General features: G+C 45.1%; 1 protein-coding gene across 1 annotated transcript; it reads right to left on the bottom strand.

Moving 5' to 3' along the window:
* Positions 1-7601: 7601 nt before the first annotated feature.
* TNFSF18 (TNF superfamily member 18) lies at positions 7602-11709 on the bottom strand. The gene is made up of 3 exons (XM_074906237.1): positions 11560-11709; positions 9222-9252; positions 7602-7972 (listed from the first exon to the last, which is right to left on the bottom strand). The coding sequence occupies exons 1-3, from the start codon at positions 11707-11709 to the stop codon at positions 7602-7604; spliced, it is 552 nt and encodes a 183-aa protein (XP_074762338.1).
* Between the last annotated feature and the right edge of the window lie 3308 nt (positions 11710-15017).

The following is a 15017-nucleotide window of genomic DNA, read 5'->3' as shown; positions in this document are numbered from 1 at the left end:
ACAGTTCTGACTCACATTTGGAGGAATTTCACACAAGTTCCAGTCATGAAAATGAAACAAGACCTTCTCTATGAGTTCATGGACTGCTGAGATGAGCACAAAAATTCCCCAAATTGGAACTTCTTGTATTCCTCCTCACCATGTCATTCAACACTTCTTCCATGCATCTTAAAAATTTGTAGAGGTTTTCCTAAGTTAAATCTCATAACACGGTCCACAGGACGTAACACTTAAGCAAACTATGGCTTGCTGGCAATGCCATGATGGTTGCCATACAGCTTTGATTGTTAGTAATTTTTTTTTAATAAGGTTTACATGATCTTCCATTATTGCTAGCCTCAAATATTAAAAAATTTTGACTCAGACCTCAAATATTGTGAAAACAGTTGTAAAATCTGAAGATTAACAGAATTAAAATGCTTAATTTCTGTTATCTTGGAACTTTCTGATACCTTCATTTTTTTTTTTATTTTTTCACTTTTCCTCCAAAACCTCTCAGGAAAAGATAAGCCCTTTAACTGAAACCTGCATTTCTGGTATCTGGTGCTGTGGGAAAGCCATGGGCAAGGCTCATGATGAAAGTTTTGTGGCACTGTTTGAGGAGAGGTGGCCATGAGCTGTCAGCATTGCAGGAGAGTTAAGATGAGGGAGGGAAAGGAGCACTGGGAGCAAAAGCCTTGTACGTAGAGGAAAAGGCATCAACCAGTCAGACTTAATTTCAGGTTGGAAATGTTTGAAGGGCTTGAGATGACCCAAAGCCTTCCAGTAGGAAAGATGAGTGCCAGGGAATCTACAAGGGTGGAGCTAGCAAGAAGTGAGCTTGGGACTGTAGGGATGAAACAGCACCCAGCTCTCATCTCTTATGCTATTGTCACCTCTTATGGTATTGACCCAGAGGTCAATTGAGCACCATGCAGCTGCTTGCTCACACTTTCTCCCACATGGGATAGGGAGGAGAAAATAAAATACAAGGCTCAGGGATTGATACAAGGAGAGGGAGGGATGATTCACCCGTTATAATTATGGGCAAAAGACAGACTCAACGTGGGGGAGAGAGAACATCAATTTGATGTAATTTGAACACCACCACCACTAATTTATTAATTAAATGGAGTAGAACAGTGAGAAATACAAGAACACCTTAAAAATACCTTCCCTTCACTCCTCCCTTTTTCCTGGGCTGAGCTTTGCTCCCAATTTCTCTACCTCCTTCCCCAGAGCAGTGCAGGGGGCAGGGGATGGGGGTTGTGGTCCATTCATCACCCATTGTCTCTGCTCCTCCTTCATCCTCAGGGGGAGGACTCCTCACACTCTTCCCCTGCTCCAGTGTGGGGTCCCTCTCAGGGGAGACAGTCCTCCATGAACTTCTCTGATGTGAGTCCTTTCCACAGCAACTCTTCATGAACTGCTCCAGAGTGGGTCCTTCCCATGGGCTGCAGTCCTCCCAGTGATGGACTGCCCCAGCATGGGCTTCCCTCAGAGTCCCGGCCTTCTTTGGGTGCAGCCCCCTGCTCTGGCGTGGGGCCCTCCACAGGCTGCAGGTGCATCTGCTCCACTGGTGACCTCCACGGGTGCAGGGGCACAGCCTGCCCCCTCACCACGGGCTGCAGGGGAGTTTCTGCTCTGGCACATCTTCCCCCTCCTCCTCCTTTCTTCAGTTGACCTCAGTGTTTGCAGAGGTATCTCCCGCACTCTTCCTCCCCCTCTCAGGTTCCCTTTCTTAAACACCACAGAGGTGCAGCCACCATCACTATTTGGCTTGGCCTTGGCCAGAGTCAAGTCCAGCTTGGAGCTGGGGGAGCTCCAAGAAGCTTCTCACAGGGGCCACCTCTGTAGCCCCTCCCCCACTACCATAACCCCACCACACACCAACCCAACACAGCTATCATGTAACAAAATATTTTGTGATTTTATACCAGGAGTGAGTCATACCCCTGTGACTTCCCTTTAGTGGCTCTTCTGTGAATTGTTTACTTTGCAAAGATACAACATGTTGCTTCCAAATCCTTTCTACTTCTTCAGAGGTTTGCCAGAGGGGAAGGCAGGGTGCTGGCCCATATCAGCAAATGTCTTCTGTAGCAGCATGGCCATACCATGAGGCAGTTTCTCCAACAGCACTCAGTGGCTGAGCCCTCGTGCCGTTTGTCAAAAAGTCCAAAAGCAAGTGTGTTTTCTGTGTTGTGTGTAAAGCCTATGCTAGCAGTACCCAGTGACTGCTCTGAGGGCACTGGGATCTGAGGTCCTATGGGATCTTTTTGTTTTGGGATGGCATGAAATCGGAATTTCTTTTCTACAGACTAATGTTGTATGTCAAAGGAAAAAAATGCTGTTCTGTTCTTTCATCAAAATGAGATGAAAGGTGGGATTTGCCAAACTTATTCTAGGAGGGCTATTCAAGACAAAATCTTCTTTCAAAAGACCTTAAGCAAAATGGGTTTCTGCTTCTCAGCTTGCCAAAGGGATCCATAGCACAAGCAGATGTCCAACAAAACCAAAGGAAGCAGTGGATGGGCACTGTGCTGGCCAGCCTTTTAATGCCACTGTCTCTGCACCACAGTCACATTTCTGGCATTTGGAAGATTTTTTGTCCACTTCTGGGATATTGTGAATGTATTAGATTATTTTCTTCAAAAGAAGAAAAAAATAATTGAGACTTGAATCTAGATGAGGCACTTTCTGGGTTTATTTCCTGAGTGCTCCTGGTTAGTACATTCCCCTGAGTCCCATGATCAAATCTCATCTCTGCTTGTCTGGACTTCTGATGACCCTGAGGAGATACTATCATCTTGCTGTGCTTTCTTCCCTATCTCTAAAGTGCTGATAATACTTTCTTCCCCTCTAAGATATATTTTGCTTATTAGGCTAAAATCTGTGATGACACAGGCTGTCTTTTTCTACGTGTGGAAGTGAAGTGCCCAGCGTGTGGATGACTGAAATCAGGTCTCTAAGAGCACACAGAAACCTGGATGTGGATGGGGTGTGATTCCTCCCAAGGCATCTGCTATTGTCACCTCACATGGTGGGGCAGCCTTTAGTGTGCTTGGGAGCTGAAGAGGCTGGGCATGATGCAAACCCTTCCCTAACTTGGGAGAAGAGAGCAGGAAACCAGAGTGCTGCACCTCAGCTGGGGTGTGTGACTTGTCACCGGAAGCCTGGTGCCTAAGGCCTTTGGGATTGCACCGTTAAATCTCCACCCAGTTGGGAAACAAGAGGGGTAAGACCACCACAAGACTCTGTCTCACCAAGATGATTTATGGGAAATATGACTGTAAAAGCAGTTGTTGCTGCAGGGATAGGAATACCAGAAATACTTCTCTACTGGTTTTCTTGGCAGACTGTTCTCAGCAGTTTTGAACTTCCCATACAGTCACCTTTAGAGCTGAAATTGCCAGTGCCCGCTTTTTGTGCCAGGCTGAATCTTTGCCCTGGAAAATTTCCATTGTCACAGTTCATTCTTGCCCAGGAAGCACAGGTTATGTTGTCCAGAGGAAAGGCTTTTTAGAGCACTCTACTTAGGTAGCCATCCTCCAACTAGGACCAAAGTGCTTAGCTCCAACCTCCTAAACTGTGTTACCTCATTGGGCTGATTTGCAGAAGTCTTGAGCACTGGAAGTTACAATCAAAATTAATGATAGTTCTGCTTACACAATAGAAGCTACTCTGAAAAATCAGGTCTTTAGGTAAGCTTGCTTCAAGCAATGTAAATTGAAGGTTGTCATTTACCTTTCCTCTATGACTGGACTCCCTGTTTGTGAAGAGAGGACAGCATCATCCACTCATTTCACTGATCGGAAAATTTACCTTATTTTTGAGACACATGCATTTGGTACTATGCAATGTGTAATTCATCTTCAGAACAGGGTTCTGGATGACGGAAGTGGGGACAGAAAAACCCTCAATGCACAGCACATACCAGTATGAGCAGAGAGTGTGTGGGAGCTGTGCTGGGGCAGGTTTTCAGGCACTACTACTGCATGTTTTATCACTGACCTGTCGTCAGAAAGGCAATGATGGCTCTGGACATAGGATGCTCTCAACACATCAACAACTTAGACGGAAACCACTGCATCTTTGAGCAATTCAAATCTGGGACTGCTTTGCCCCAAGGTCTGCTGGCTGCTCCACATGACTGGCCAGGCTCAGCAGTGACTTTCAGAGCAACCTGAGAAGCCCCTGTAATGGTGTTCTAAACAATGTGTGTCTGTGCAACATCATCAGAAGTGTCTCCGTGCCTACTTAGAGGAAAGGCCATGCTGGTTTTGATATGCTTTGTGGCACTTTTTGCCTGGAAGTCTGAATTAAATTTTCAAATCATGCTGGAACAAAAAATAGGCAACCTCTATTGACTATGGACAGTGTAGTGTACCAAGGTGTGGTGATGATAGGTGGCTTGGGGCTGTTTGTTGAACAGAAAAACTGCTGAATATATTGTGGTTACTTGTATTCAAGTATTATTTTTTAAAAAATCTGATTATTCCTTTTACAGGTCCACATTTTGGCTAATTTCTGAAAACATAGAACTTTGTACTTCAAGGACCATTTACATATCTTGTCCTGTGGGGGGCTGTGCAGTGTGCTAAGCTTCTGGGAAAGCAGAAACTCCCCAAGTCCCGTAAATTAAAAAAAAAAAAAAAAAATTAAAAAGCGCGTTTTTTTGCTGGTTAAAGGCACATGACTAGCTATTTATAAGTCGATCTCATGATGCATTCACTCTCCTTTAAATCACGCTTCCTGTAGATTAGAAAGCACATATAATTAAAAGGCATCATGGCACAGAGAAATATACTACTTTTTCATAACCCCACATCTCAGTGAAAACTCTGTCCAAGTGGCAAGTGATAATTTCAAAAATGTAAAAAAAATAATTTATGTAGATGACTTTTTGACACTGCATTTATTTGATAATTCTGTTTAACAGTTTTCAGAGTCAGGATTTCCAACCCTACGCATTTGAGGAACCTTGTCTTTTAGGTCTGCCAAATCCCAGGGACAAGGCAAGGAGACACATTTACATTTTCAGGGAATCTGAACAGTTTGGTCACTGGCAGGTTGAGGAGAAAGGGCTGGAGCAGTCTTACTATTTCTTGACATTCATGATGCTGGCCCCATTAAATGTCAGTATCCCTGTGTGAAGAGCTTTATAGGCATGTCATGGGCAAAGCCTGACTCGAGAGAAAGACAGATTTTCCAATTTATTCCGGAATAGAAAGGCAAGGCAGGGATGGGAGGCCCCACAGCTTGCAAAAGAAGCCATGGGAAGCACTGTTGTGACCATCCACCACTGCTGCTCTGAATGACCTTCCGGTGGACATGTTGAAAACATCCCATGGAGCAAGGAGGCCTCCAGGCAGTTTCACTGTAGTGGCCTTTCCACGTGTGTCTTCTGCTTCCATTCCTGCTTTGGGTGCCTGGGTCTTGGAGCCAGATCTTCAGGCCAGGGTGTTGCAGGATCTGGGATTTTGCTGATCTGACATGTGGAACAAGGAGCCCTTCATCCCCAGTAGACCCTTTTGGGCTTGTTTTCTGTCTCAGAATGTAACTGGGGAGGGTAGTGCTGTGTGTCTTCACACAGCAGCTTCTGCCAAATGCTGAAGCCTTTTTGCTTGTCTCTCCTGCCTGTTACTTTTCCTGCCTGCATCAAGGCTTAATGTCCTCTGATGTGCGGGCTGCCCTAGGTACAGACATCCCCCCTCTTCCCCATCTCCATGGGGTTGGGCTGTATGCAGCTCCCCTGTGTGCTGGGAAGAGGACCAAGTATTGCACTGCTCCAGGACTGTGCAACTCAGATTAATCCTACTCTGTGCTGATACCGCCAACCCCTCAGAGCAGAAGACGCAGTTTAATGAAAGTAGATGAAGGGTAGAGAAATGCGTCAGTCAGTTATTTTCTCGGTTTTTATCAAAGAATTGAGATACACTTGCAGTTTTTAAGATTTTTTTTATTATTTTAAACCAAAGGAACAAAGCGAAGGAAGAACAAGAGTAACATTTTAATTGGTAACATCTTGTATGAAGCAAAACACAAGACTGTAGATGTCTCTGCCAAAAGTTGACTCTTGGTTCTGTAGAGTTACAATACATAGAAAATAAAATTATAAGAGCAAATAGCACCCCTAACTGCCCCAACCCACCCCAATTCACTATTTATTTCCAGCCAGCTTCTCAGTTGCTCTGTTTTCCCATGAAAATCCATCTGCAAGGCTGTGACATGCTCTGAGGACTGGTAGAGGAGTTTTCACCCATGAAGGTCCGGGTGGCAGGAAAGCAAAGCACAGAGCCCCTAGAAGAGACTGCCCAGGCAAGGGAGAGGAACCACGCCATGGGGCAGCTGGGCTGTTGTGCAGCTGCAGCAGCCTGATTTTCCAAGAGCACTTTCCCTTTGCTGAGGTCTCGAGACCTTCCTGTCATCTGCAGGTGCTTCAGTGCTCATCCCAGGAAGCACAGCAGATAGCCAAGGCCTTGAAGCAAGCAGCATCTCAGTACCTGCTGTTTCCCCAAGCAGGTGAAGGGTGTTCTGCTCTGCTGCTAGCTCATGTTTCCCACCTCCATGCTGCAGTACTGCCACAGCTTATGCTTTGTGCTGGATAACAAAGCTGTGCCTGTGGGGGGGAAGTGGTAGGGATGGATGCTCAGCCCTTCCCCATTTCACATCAGGCCTGTGTCTGCTCTGCCTTGCTCTGCTTGTAACACCCACTACACAGAACAGTAAAAAATGCGGTGAACAGTTCTCCAGCACTCAATCCTCTGCCTTGCAGTCTGTGCCCACTCTTCTCATATGCATCTTTCTATCATTATGTCTTCTCCACAATCTCTACTTACATACAGCAATTTTCATTGAGTTTCCATGATACTCAGCCAGCAGCAACGGATCCTTTATGGCAGCTGGATGGAAAGCAGCTGCATGGGCAAGCTTACTGTGGTGCGTGTGTCTGGACCATTGCAGGGAGCTGACATGAATTCACAAAGTCGCAGCACTGTTTGTTCTTGACTGGAAAGGTCCTTGTGCTCTGAACTGCCCATGAAGGTGGAGCTTCCCTGGGGAAGCTCCTACATGGTGTTTACCTTGCTAGTGGCAAGGCTGTGGATGGGGCTGAGAAGCTTTCCTTTCATCACAGACTGTTTCTGAACTATTTTGTCCCTCTGCTCTAGACATGTCATTTCACGGGCAGGTTGTGCAGGAAGGATATAGAATACCTTAGCTTTACATAGCACCTTTTGTTAGAAGAGACCCAAGGTACTGACACATACCCAGCTCTAAAATGCAACCTGCTGCACAGCAGAGCTCCTCCCCAGCTCAGAACAGACTGAATATAGTGACTTGTTTTCCAGGATCTCAGAGTCAACCCCGTAATGCATCAAGAACTTTTCCTCTCAGAAGCATCTTTCTCTCATACTTCATGATGATCAGGTATCATCCATTATTGCCAAAGTTTGCTATTCACTTTGTTTTACACCTTACTCTGTCACTGCAGGATACCAGCCTGCTATGGCATGTACTCCAGCAAGCTGAATTTCATACAAAGAGAAATTGCAGACTCTTCATCCATGCCCTAAGGTTTCCTGGAGGGAATAAGGGAGGAGCTGGCTCATAGCAGAATCCTGCTATATTTTATACAGGCCCCAATAAGTCTGATTCCCTGACACAATATAGTCAAGATTAAAATTCCCCTGACAGTACAGCTTATCTCCCTTCTGCAGGAAAAAGGGTCTCCCAAAATTTAATGTGCCCTTTCCACCTCCTATATTTGATCCCACAACCTTGTTGAGGGGGATGGATGGCTCTTTGTACAACATCACTGTAAAAGACTCGTTCATATTTTGTTTGCGGTTGACCTGAGCGTAGATGAAGTAGTTGCCACTCTGCTCGATTATGAGGTACTGGTCATGGTCCTTCTGCACAAATCCATCGCAGTGCTGTAAGTTCCACTCCCAGCTCATGGCACCTTGGAAGTTTGATGTAGAAGGCTCTTTGACTGAGGAAAACATAGACAAAATGGGTATGAAGATTAATTATGTTTAAGGACATGTTCTGTACCTGAGCATTTGTGACTCATGTCACAATGAGCCTGTTCCCCGTTGGTACATCTCACTCTCCTTTACCTTCCTTACTTTTAAAAATAATAATAATAATTATTATTATTAATAATAATAATAATTTATTGTTGTTGTTATTATTGTTGGGTTTCCTCAGAAGTGCTAGGAAGGGTTCTCAATCTGGCAAGAGAGGCTGTGTAGGACCTCCATGGCCATGAGTGGCTTGGAGGGCCTCCCTGCCAGGACAGGTTAGCTGCTGAATGCACCCTGGAGATGGGGAACCTTCAAGGCTGAGGGCTGGGTCTGAGCTGGGGTCTAATAAGAAAAATTAATGGGTAGAACTTCAGCCAGATCTGAAGATGATGCGGGTGGTTACCTCTGCCCACTGACTGCTGTGGCTATAGTCCTTCACAAGAGCTGAGCCTGCAGAATCTTCCCAGATCTCGCCACTCTCTCACTGCACTGGATGAACACCTGCTGTCAGCATTGAAGCTAACAATGGGTGGCAGCTGTCATAGCCCTTGCTGTGTGCACAGACAGGCTGGGTAAGGAGGCAGCAATGCACAGCAGTGTTAGACTGTGCATGCCGGCTGCTGTGCATGCCGTGAGTGCATGTCTGCCTGCGGTACGTAACGCAGTGGGGTCTCAAGGCAGAATGGATCAAATACCATATAACAGTGACACCCAGCTCAGGCCACAGTGCTGGTAGGTACCTTCCGTGTCTACCTGGGGGCACTCCTGGCTGGTTAGGGTCTTGCACAGTTAGCAGTCATTAGCTGAATCTTATCCATACAGAAGTTTTTAATTGATTTAATGAAATCTCTCTCAGCTGGTATATGGGGCATTAGTTTAGGACTGCTCTAGGCTGAGCTTAGGGAACTGATGAGTAACACTTAGCAGCAATAAATCTGACCTTTGTGATGCTGATTTTACTGGCCGCTTTCAGAGAGGTGCACGTAGCTGATTCTGGCAGAGAGAGGGAGTTGCTGGCTGACAGCCCTGGGTGCAGAGCTGGGGAGCTCTATTTGCTGTGGCCACAGTGCCTCATGGGCTCTGTATTTCTGTGGTCAGAACTTACATCTGTCCTCAGACCAGTTGTAACCAGGTATGAGGGCCATGAGACAGTCATCTTTGTCACAGCACAAGTCTGACAAAACCAGAAAGCAGGTCTAGCATCTCCATACTTACAAGATCCATGTGCCCAGCACGACTCTGGTGTCTGTGGAAAGAAGCAGTGCTTGGTCAGTGTTTTCTGCTGCAGTGTTTTCCATCTATCAGTGAACTCAACAGGGGAGCATTATCACTACAAGAGCACAAAAGCATTCTCCCAGGAAGGGAAATAACCTTTTTATCCATAATTACAAACAAATGCAAGCAATGATTTGTTATGAAAAAACAGCTCTTTCCCAACAAAGTTTGAAATGTTTAGAAAAGATGAGCAATTTTCATATCCATTTTGGTGCTATTTTCACAAAATAAAAAAGGCAACCATCAGCAATGCCTAGAAGGAGATCTACGCTCCTCTTGGTGGCAGGACTTTCACGTCATCCCTGGACTTGGCTCTCACGGACTGTCACACGTGATGTCTCTGTGGACAAGGACTCGGCTTAAAGCCAGTGCATACACATGGGGAGCTGCACAGTGTTGTGCTAATTCACCCTCACAAAACCATGAACATTTCCCCCGTGCATCATAGTTTGAAATCATTTAGTGCTGATTCGGTGCATGGCAGAGCCATGCAGTAGCCATGCACCACAACTCACACATGCCGCTTTTCCGTGCCACTTTGTGCTCTGAGAGCCATGAAGGCATGCAGTCACCTCTTTTTTGGAGTCACTCTTGGGCTTTGTAGCCCCTATGCAAGGAGGAAGAAGGAAACATGGAGGGCTGAAGAGATGCCCTCAAGGTCACACCTGATAAGCAGAACAGGGAGAACAGCTTCTGACTTTTAAACCTACTTCTCTTTAACTGCTACACCATGCTTAGCTCAGGGTGACAGGCACAGTGCTTTCTGATCCACTAGTTAGAGTAGTTTTTCAGTGCCCTTTCAGCCAAGGGAAGGAGGTGGCTCTGTGGGTGACTAAGTAGTAAACTGTCAGTGGCAAGAGATTTCAGTCTATTCCTGTGACTCATAGCTCAGTGTTTGCTTATGGAGGTCATGCTCTTCCTCCACAGCAGCTATGTTCTCTCTCTGGCCAAAGATCATAAAAAGCAGGCTTGGGATCAGCTTATAGACACAGGGACCCAACTCTGTCTCACATCTTAATAAATGCAAGCTCTGAAATGCTCAAAATAGCTATTGAAGCACAACCTCATCTGTTCCTTAGGAAGTTGCTGTCCTGAGTGCTGGGGAGGTTGTCAGCTCCCTTGTAGAGGAAGGCTTTTATTACCCGGCCCCACTTTCTCCAATTAATATGAATCAACAGGACTGAAGGCAGTTCCTTCACTTACTAAAGTAACTGTCTGCAATATGAAAAAAAGGGGGAGAAGTCGAATATGCATGAAATGCTGGGTGCATCTGTGTGCTCACTGCCACTGGAGGGATGCAGTTGTGACTGCAGGTCACAGAGCTGCTGCTTCACAGCTCCCAAATAGATGAGGAAGCCTGTGGGAGTGGGGCTAAAAGTACCAAAGCAATTTAAAAAATATTTTTATATATTGTTTGCTAAATGATAGTGCTGTAAGGTGCAGAGTGGGCTCCTCTCTTGTGGGAATTTAGCAGGTTTTATATTTTACAAAAACAATCAGTACCTTGTAGGATCAGTCCTCAGAGGAGTTCCTGGTATCATTGTGCCACAAGAAGCTGGCAGACTGTGAGAACGAGCCATCCTGCCTCTTAACAGAAGGGGACTTTTTCCTTGTCCTCTTCCCCCTCAGAACTGGAACTGGAGGGAGCTACATCACAGCAGGGTATGTAAACCAGCATCCCAAACTAGTACTTGAATCCTTCAGAAGACTGAGGCACAGTTTGGAAACCAGAAAATAAACCCCTGACCTTCAGCAAATGAGTCACTTGGATGACCCCTGTATTTCTGTTCATTACCATACATACAGACACAGAAATTAGCCCATTAAAATCAGCTGATAAAATGCAGAAGACAACTTGACTCAGTAACTGTTATTTGGGATACATTATATTAGTACTTGGTAAAATCAAGAGTGAGAAGGCTTCATGCCTCAGCCTCTCCTGTCCTTACAAAGCATCATCAGTTGATATCACATTAGGACAGCGTATGTTATTGGCGCAGGAGAGGAAACAGAAGAGAAATATTAATGGGGGGGGGGGGGGGTTAAAGCTTATAGAAATGAAAGCAAAATGCCAAAGAGATTTCCCCAAGGAATTGGTGGAAATATTATCAGCTGAAATCTTAGAAAGTAAAAGTGTTAGCTGTCTCCAAAAGAGAAAGAATGACTAGATTAGTTAGTTGATAGCAGTTAGTTGATAGCATTAACACAGCATTGTTAATCATTAGGAATAATATGTGTGTTGTATACTCCAGAGTTAGGAATTTTGCTTTGCCCTTACCTGCTTATGATGGAGCAAACAGAAGACTATAGAAACCAGGGCTGAAATCATAATCAAAACAAATATTAAGGTACAAAAAGCCACTTGACAACATGGGAATTTCCTTTGCTGTGGAATATTTCCATTCTCCAGCAAGTCTGGTGATTCCATGATGCTTATTCTCAAGACAGCTAGAGGTGAGGATGCAACGGCACCACAGCTGAGAAAGTCTCTGCCACAGTTCCTGAGGTCCTTATTGCCGCAGAGGAGCATAGACACGATTATATGCTGGAGATTTTCCCCATGCTAATAAAGCAAAGAGGAGGAGCCATGGTGTGTTTCATCACTAGTCCGGGCTCAGAGTCAATGAGTTAACAGTTCCTCATGAAACCAAGGCAGAGAACTTTCATTTGGCTCCTGGCCTGAAATGACTGAAATGAAACTCCGGCAACTGGCTACAAGGGCTCTGAAAAGTGCCTTGGACTTTCCTGCAAGGAGTCAAGTTTACAAACTTTTCAGCCAATGTAAAGTGAAGGGATGAGGTGGCAAGCACAGGAACCTCCCAATGGCTGTGCTCGATCTGCTTCTGTCTCCAGAGGTACCAGTGTTTCTTATGGCTGAGAAGTTGGCACCAGATTAAACCTGTTTCTGATTGTGACAGTGCAGATCGGAGCACTGATGACGGAAGAACATTTTTGAAGTTCCTTGAGGACATGATTCATGCAGTAAAAGTGAAACTACACACACTTAAAAATATGATTACAAGCAAGCACTGCTGTGGAGCTGCAAGTATAGCCTTAGCGGCAGATGGAAACAGTTGCATGCAACCACCAGCTTGACTTCCACACATTTGAGAAGGAGGGAGAATAGGAAAAGAGTTGGGATTTTATAAATAGCTTTCAATCTGCACTTTGAAATGAGCCGGCTGATTTTCAAAATCTTCCTAAAATAGTTTTTAGTTCTGCCCTTTTTATTTTTTCTTGCCTAGTTTTTGAATTCCTTACTATGGAGACAAAATTGTAAGTTAGGAGTTGTGTGGGGAAGGCAAGAAAAAGAAAAAGGAAAGAAAAAGCAGATAGACATGAGAACTAAAAAAACAAAGGAAAAATAAACAACACATAAGAGAAATACAACTTTAATTGTCAACCTTTAAAGTAGTTTCTATTTTTACATTCTGCACATTCTTCTGAATTTTCTTTCAATATGAATAAGTGTTCTTCACTGGTGTTCGTTTAAAAAAGACATTCTGACACACAAAGATGTCACTTAGAGATCTCTGCCAGCTCTGCTGCACTCCTTTGCTAGGGATGACATGCATGGAAAATGTCCTTTCTACACTTTAGTCTTGTTTCTGCTCTTCCCCTTCCCCTTCCCAACCTGCACAAGATTAAGCTCTTCCACCTGCACAGAACCAAAGTTAAGTATCTATGTGTGGCAGAGGGGTGGAATGGACACAGAAATTTGGAAGGTGCACAAGAACAAAACTGAAAACCTGAACTGTTGTATTAATACTCTACTTTGTCTTCTGAATTCTCACTTAGCAGTATAGTCAGTGCTTAGCACTCATTTAAGTCAGGGTGAGGCAGAGGGAAAGCTGCTTGTGCTGCCTCCATAAAACCGCTGAGCTGAGCTGCTGGGAAGCTCCCATCTGTGCTGCTGCCGGTGTGGGAGGACATGCCATGGCCAGTCCAAAGCCACCCCACCACTGTCCTGGCTTTTTGCAGTCAAACCTGGAGCTTCTTAGAGGAAAGGTGGGAGGGAATTATTCAGAATGAAGCCAAATATGGGAGGGCAGTGATGGAGGAAGCAGCGAGCTGCCTGCTTGGGCTTGGCCCCTGGCAGGTTTGTCCCTCAGGGCACACATTGGGTCAGGTTCAGGGCAAGCTGTGGGAAAGAAAAGCCCCAGACAGCCTCAGTGCAACTTTGCTGTGGACCCCTCAGCTCATACAGGTTTTCTTGCCTGCCTTAGTCGTGACTCCACATTATTAATTTCAAGGAGACAAGGTAATTTCCACCAACTCCCTCCTAAAAATGGCAATTAAGGACGGGGCCACTGTGTGGACACCTATTAACCTCTATGACATATGCCTTCCTCTGCACTCTGCCCTGGAGTGACAGTAGGGAAAAAGAAACTACTGTTCCTGTACCAGCCCCTTTCCTCTCTCCCTTAAATAATTGGTTTATTTAAGCCATGTGTGCAGGACATGATCCAGCTGTTCCTCTGAGCTGGACCAAACCTTGCAGTCACCTTGAAATGCAGCAACGCCTGTATGACGAATACATAACATCTGCCCCAAACAGGGATTGTTTACGGACAGAGAGTCTGCATCTCCCTGAGCACTCCCTGAGCACTCACTAGGCTGATTTAGAAGTCCCATTTTGACCCCAAAATAGCATTGGCCTGTGGCTCCAGTCCCACAGCCCCAGTTGCTAAGCTTGCTAGCTGTTAAACTCCTGGACTTGATCACAAAAAAAGACCTAAGCAATCTTCATTCTAAAGCATGCAACTGAGACTTCCTGTGGCATCCCATATACGCAGAGGCAGCAAAAGGTCTAAAAAGAAGTATATTTAAAAACCAAAACAAAACAAAACAGAAAATATCACAAGAAGAAAAGAAGATCTACCAACAGCAATTTCATCAACTTTTTGGTTTCTCAACCCACAAAACAACCACTTTTTTTGAAACAAAAAATAATCATTGCTACCACAAATAGAGCTCAGGGGCAGAAAATGTCAGTGCCGGTACTCCAAATTTGCCAGTTATTTAGATTAATACAGGGTTAAAATGGGACAGAACATACAGGGGAGTGATTGTACAGGATCAGTAAGGGCTGGAGTAGAATACTTAGAGCCTTCAAACAGGCATTTCATTTGGTGGAGGTGAAGTCCAGCTAGTGTTATATTTATTTTATATTAATTATATCATATTATGTTAAGCACGGATACAGTAGCTTGCGTGACTCACTGTTAAGTGACAGCACTGAAGGACTGTGGCCAGGGACTGTAAATCTGCCTTTTCATCATGTTATCTGTAAATATACTGCCTGGTGCATGGCAGAGGGAGATCCATGCCAGGATCCCAGTGATGCCGCAAGCAATGGGCAGGGCTGGAGGAGCCCTGGCAGGAGTCAGCTAGTGACAGCATTTCAGTCTGCAGTTCCCACCAGCCTCAGCCAGGCTTGGGAGCAGAGAAAGCACTGTTTAAATTAAGGCTTTCTTTTTATTTGCAAGGATGTTTACAGCTGCATCTCAGCTGTGTTTTCCCTACAGACCCTGGCAGCTTTTGTTCAGCCAGTGTTTAACCATGTTACCCCCAGTTAAAAAACAGATTCAGACTAAACCCAGCAGAGCAGAGGATGGAATCACTATCACATTTGGGCTCATTTTCTTCATCAATTCTCAGCACTTCTCAGAAGTTGCCTCAGCTCTGGGAATGCAATTCAGCAACAAATGTGTTTATTGACAGGGCGCCCACCGT

The sequence above is a fragment of the Athene noctua genome, chromosome 5 (assembly GCF_965140245.1).
Source record: "Athene noctua chromosome 5, bAthNoc1.hap1.1, whole genome shotgun sequence".
NCBI lineage: Eukaryota > Metazoa > Chordata > Aves > Strigiformes > Strigidae > Athene > Athene noctua.
Note: the sequence above shows the minus strand (reverse complement) of the source record. Positions and strands in the feature narration are given on the sequence as shown.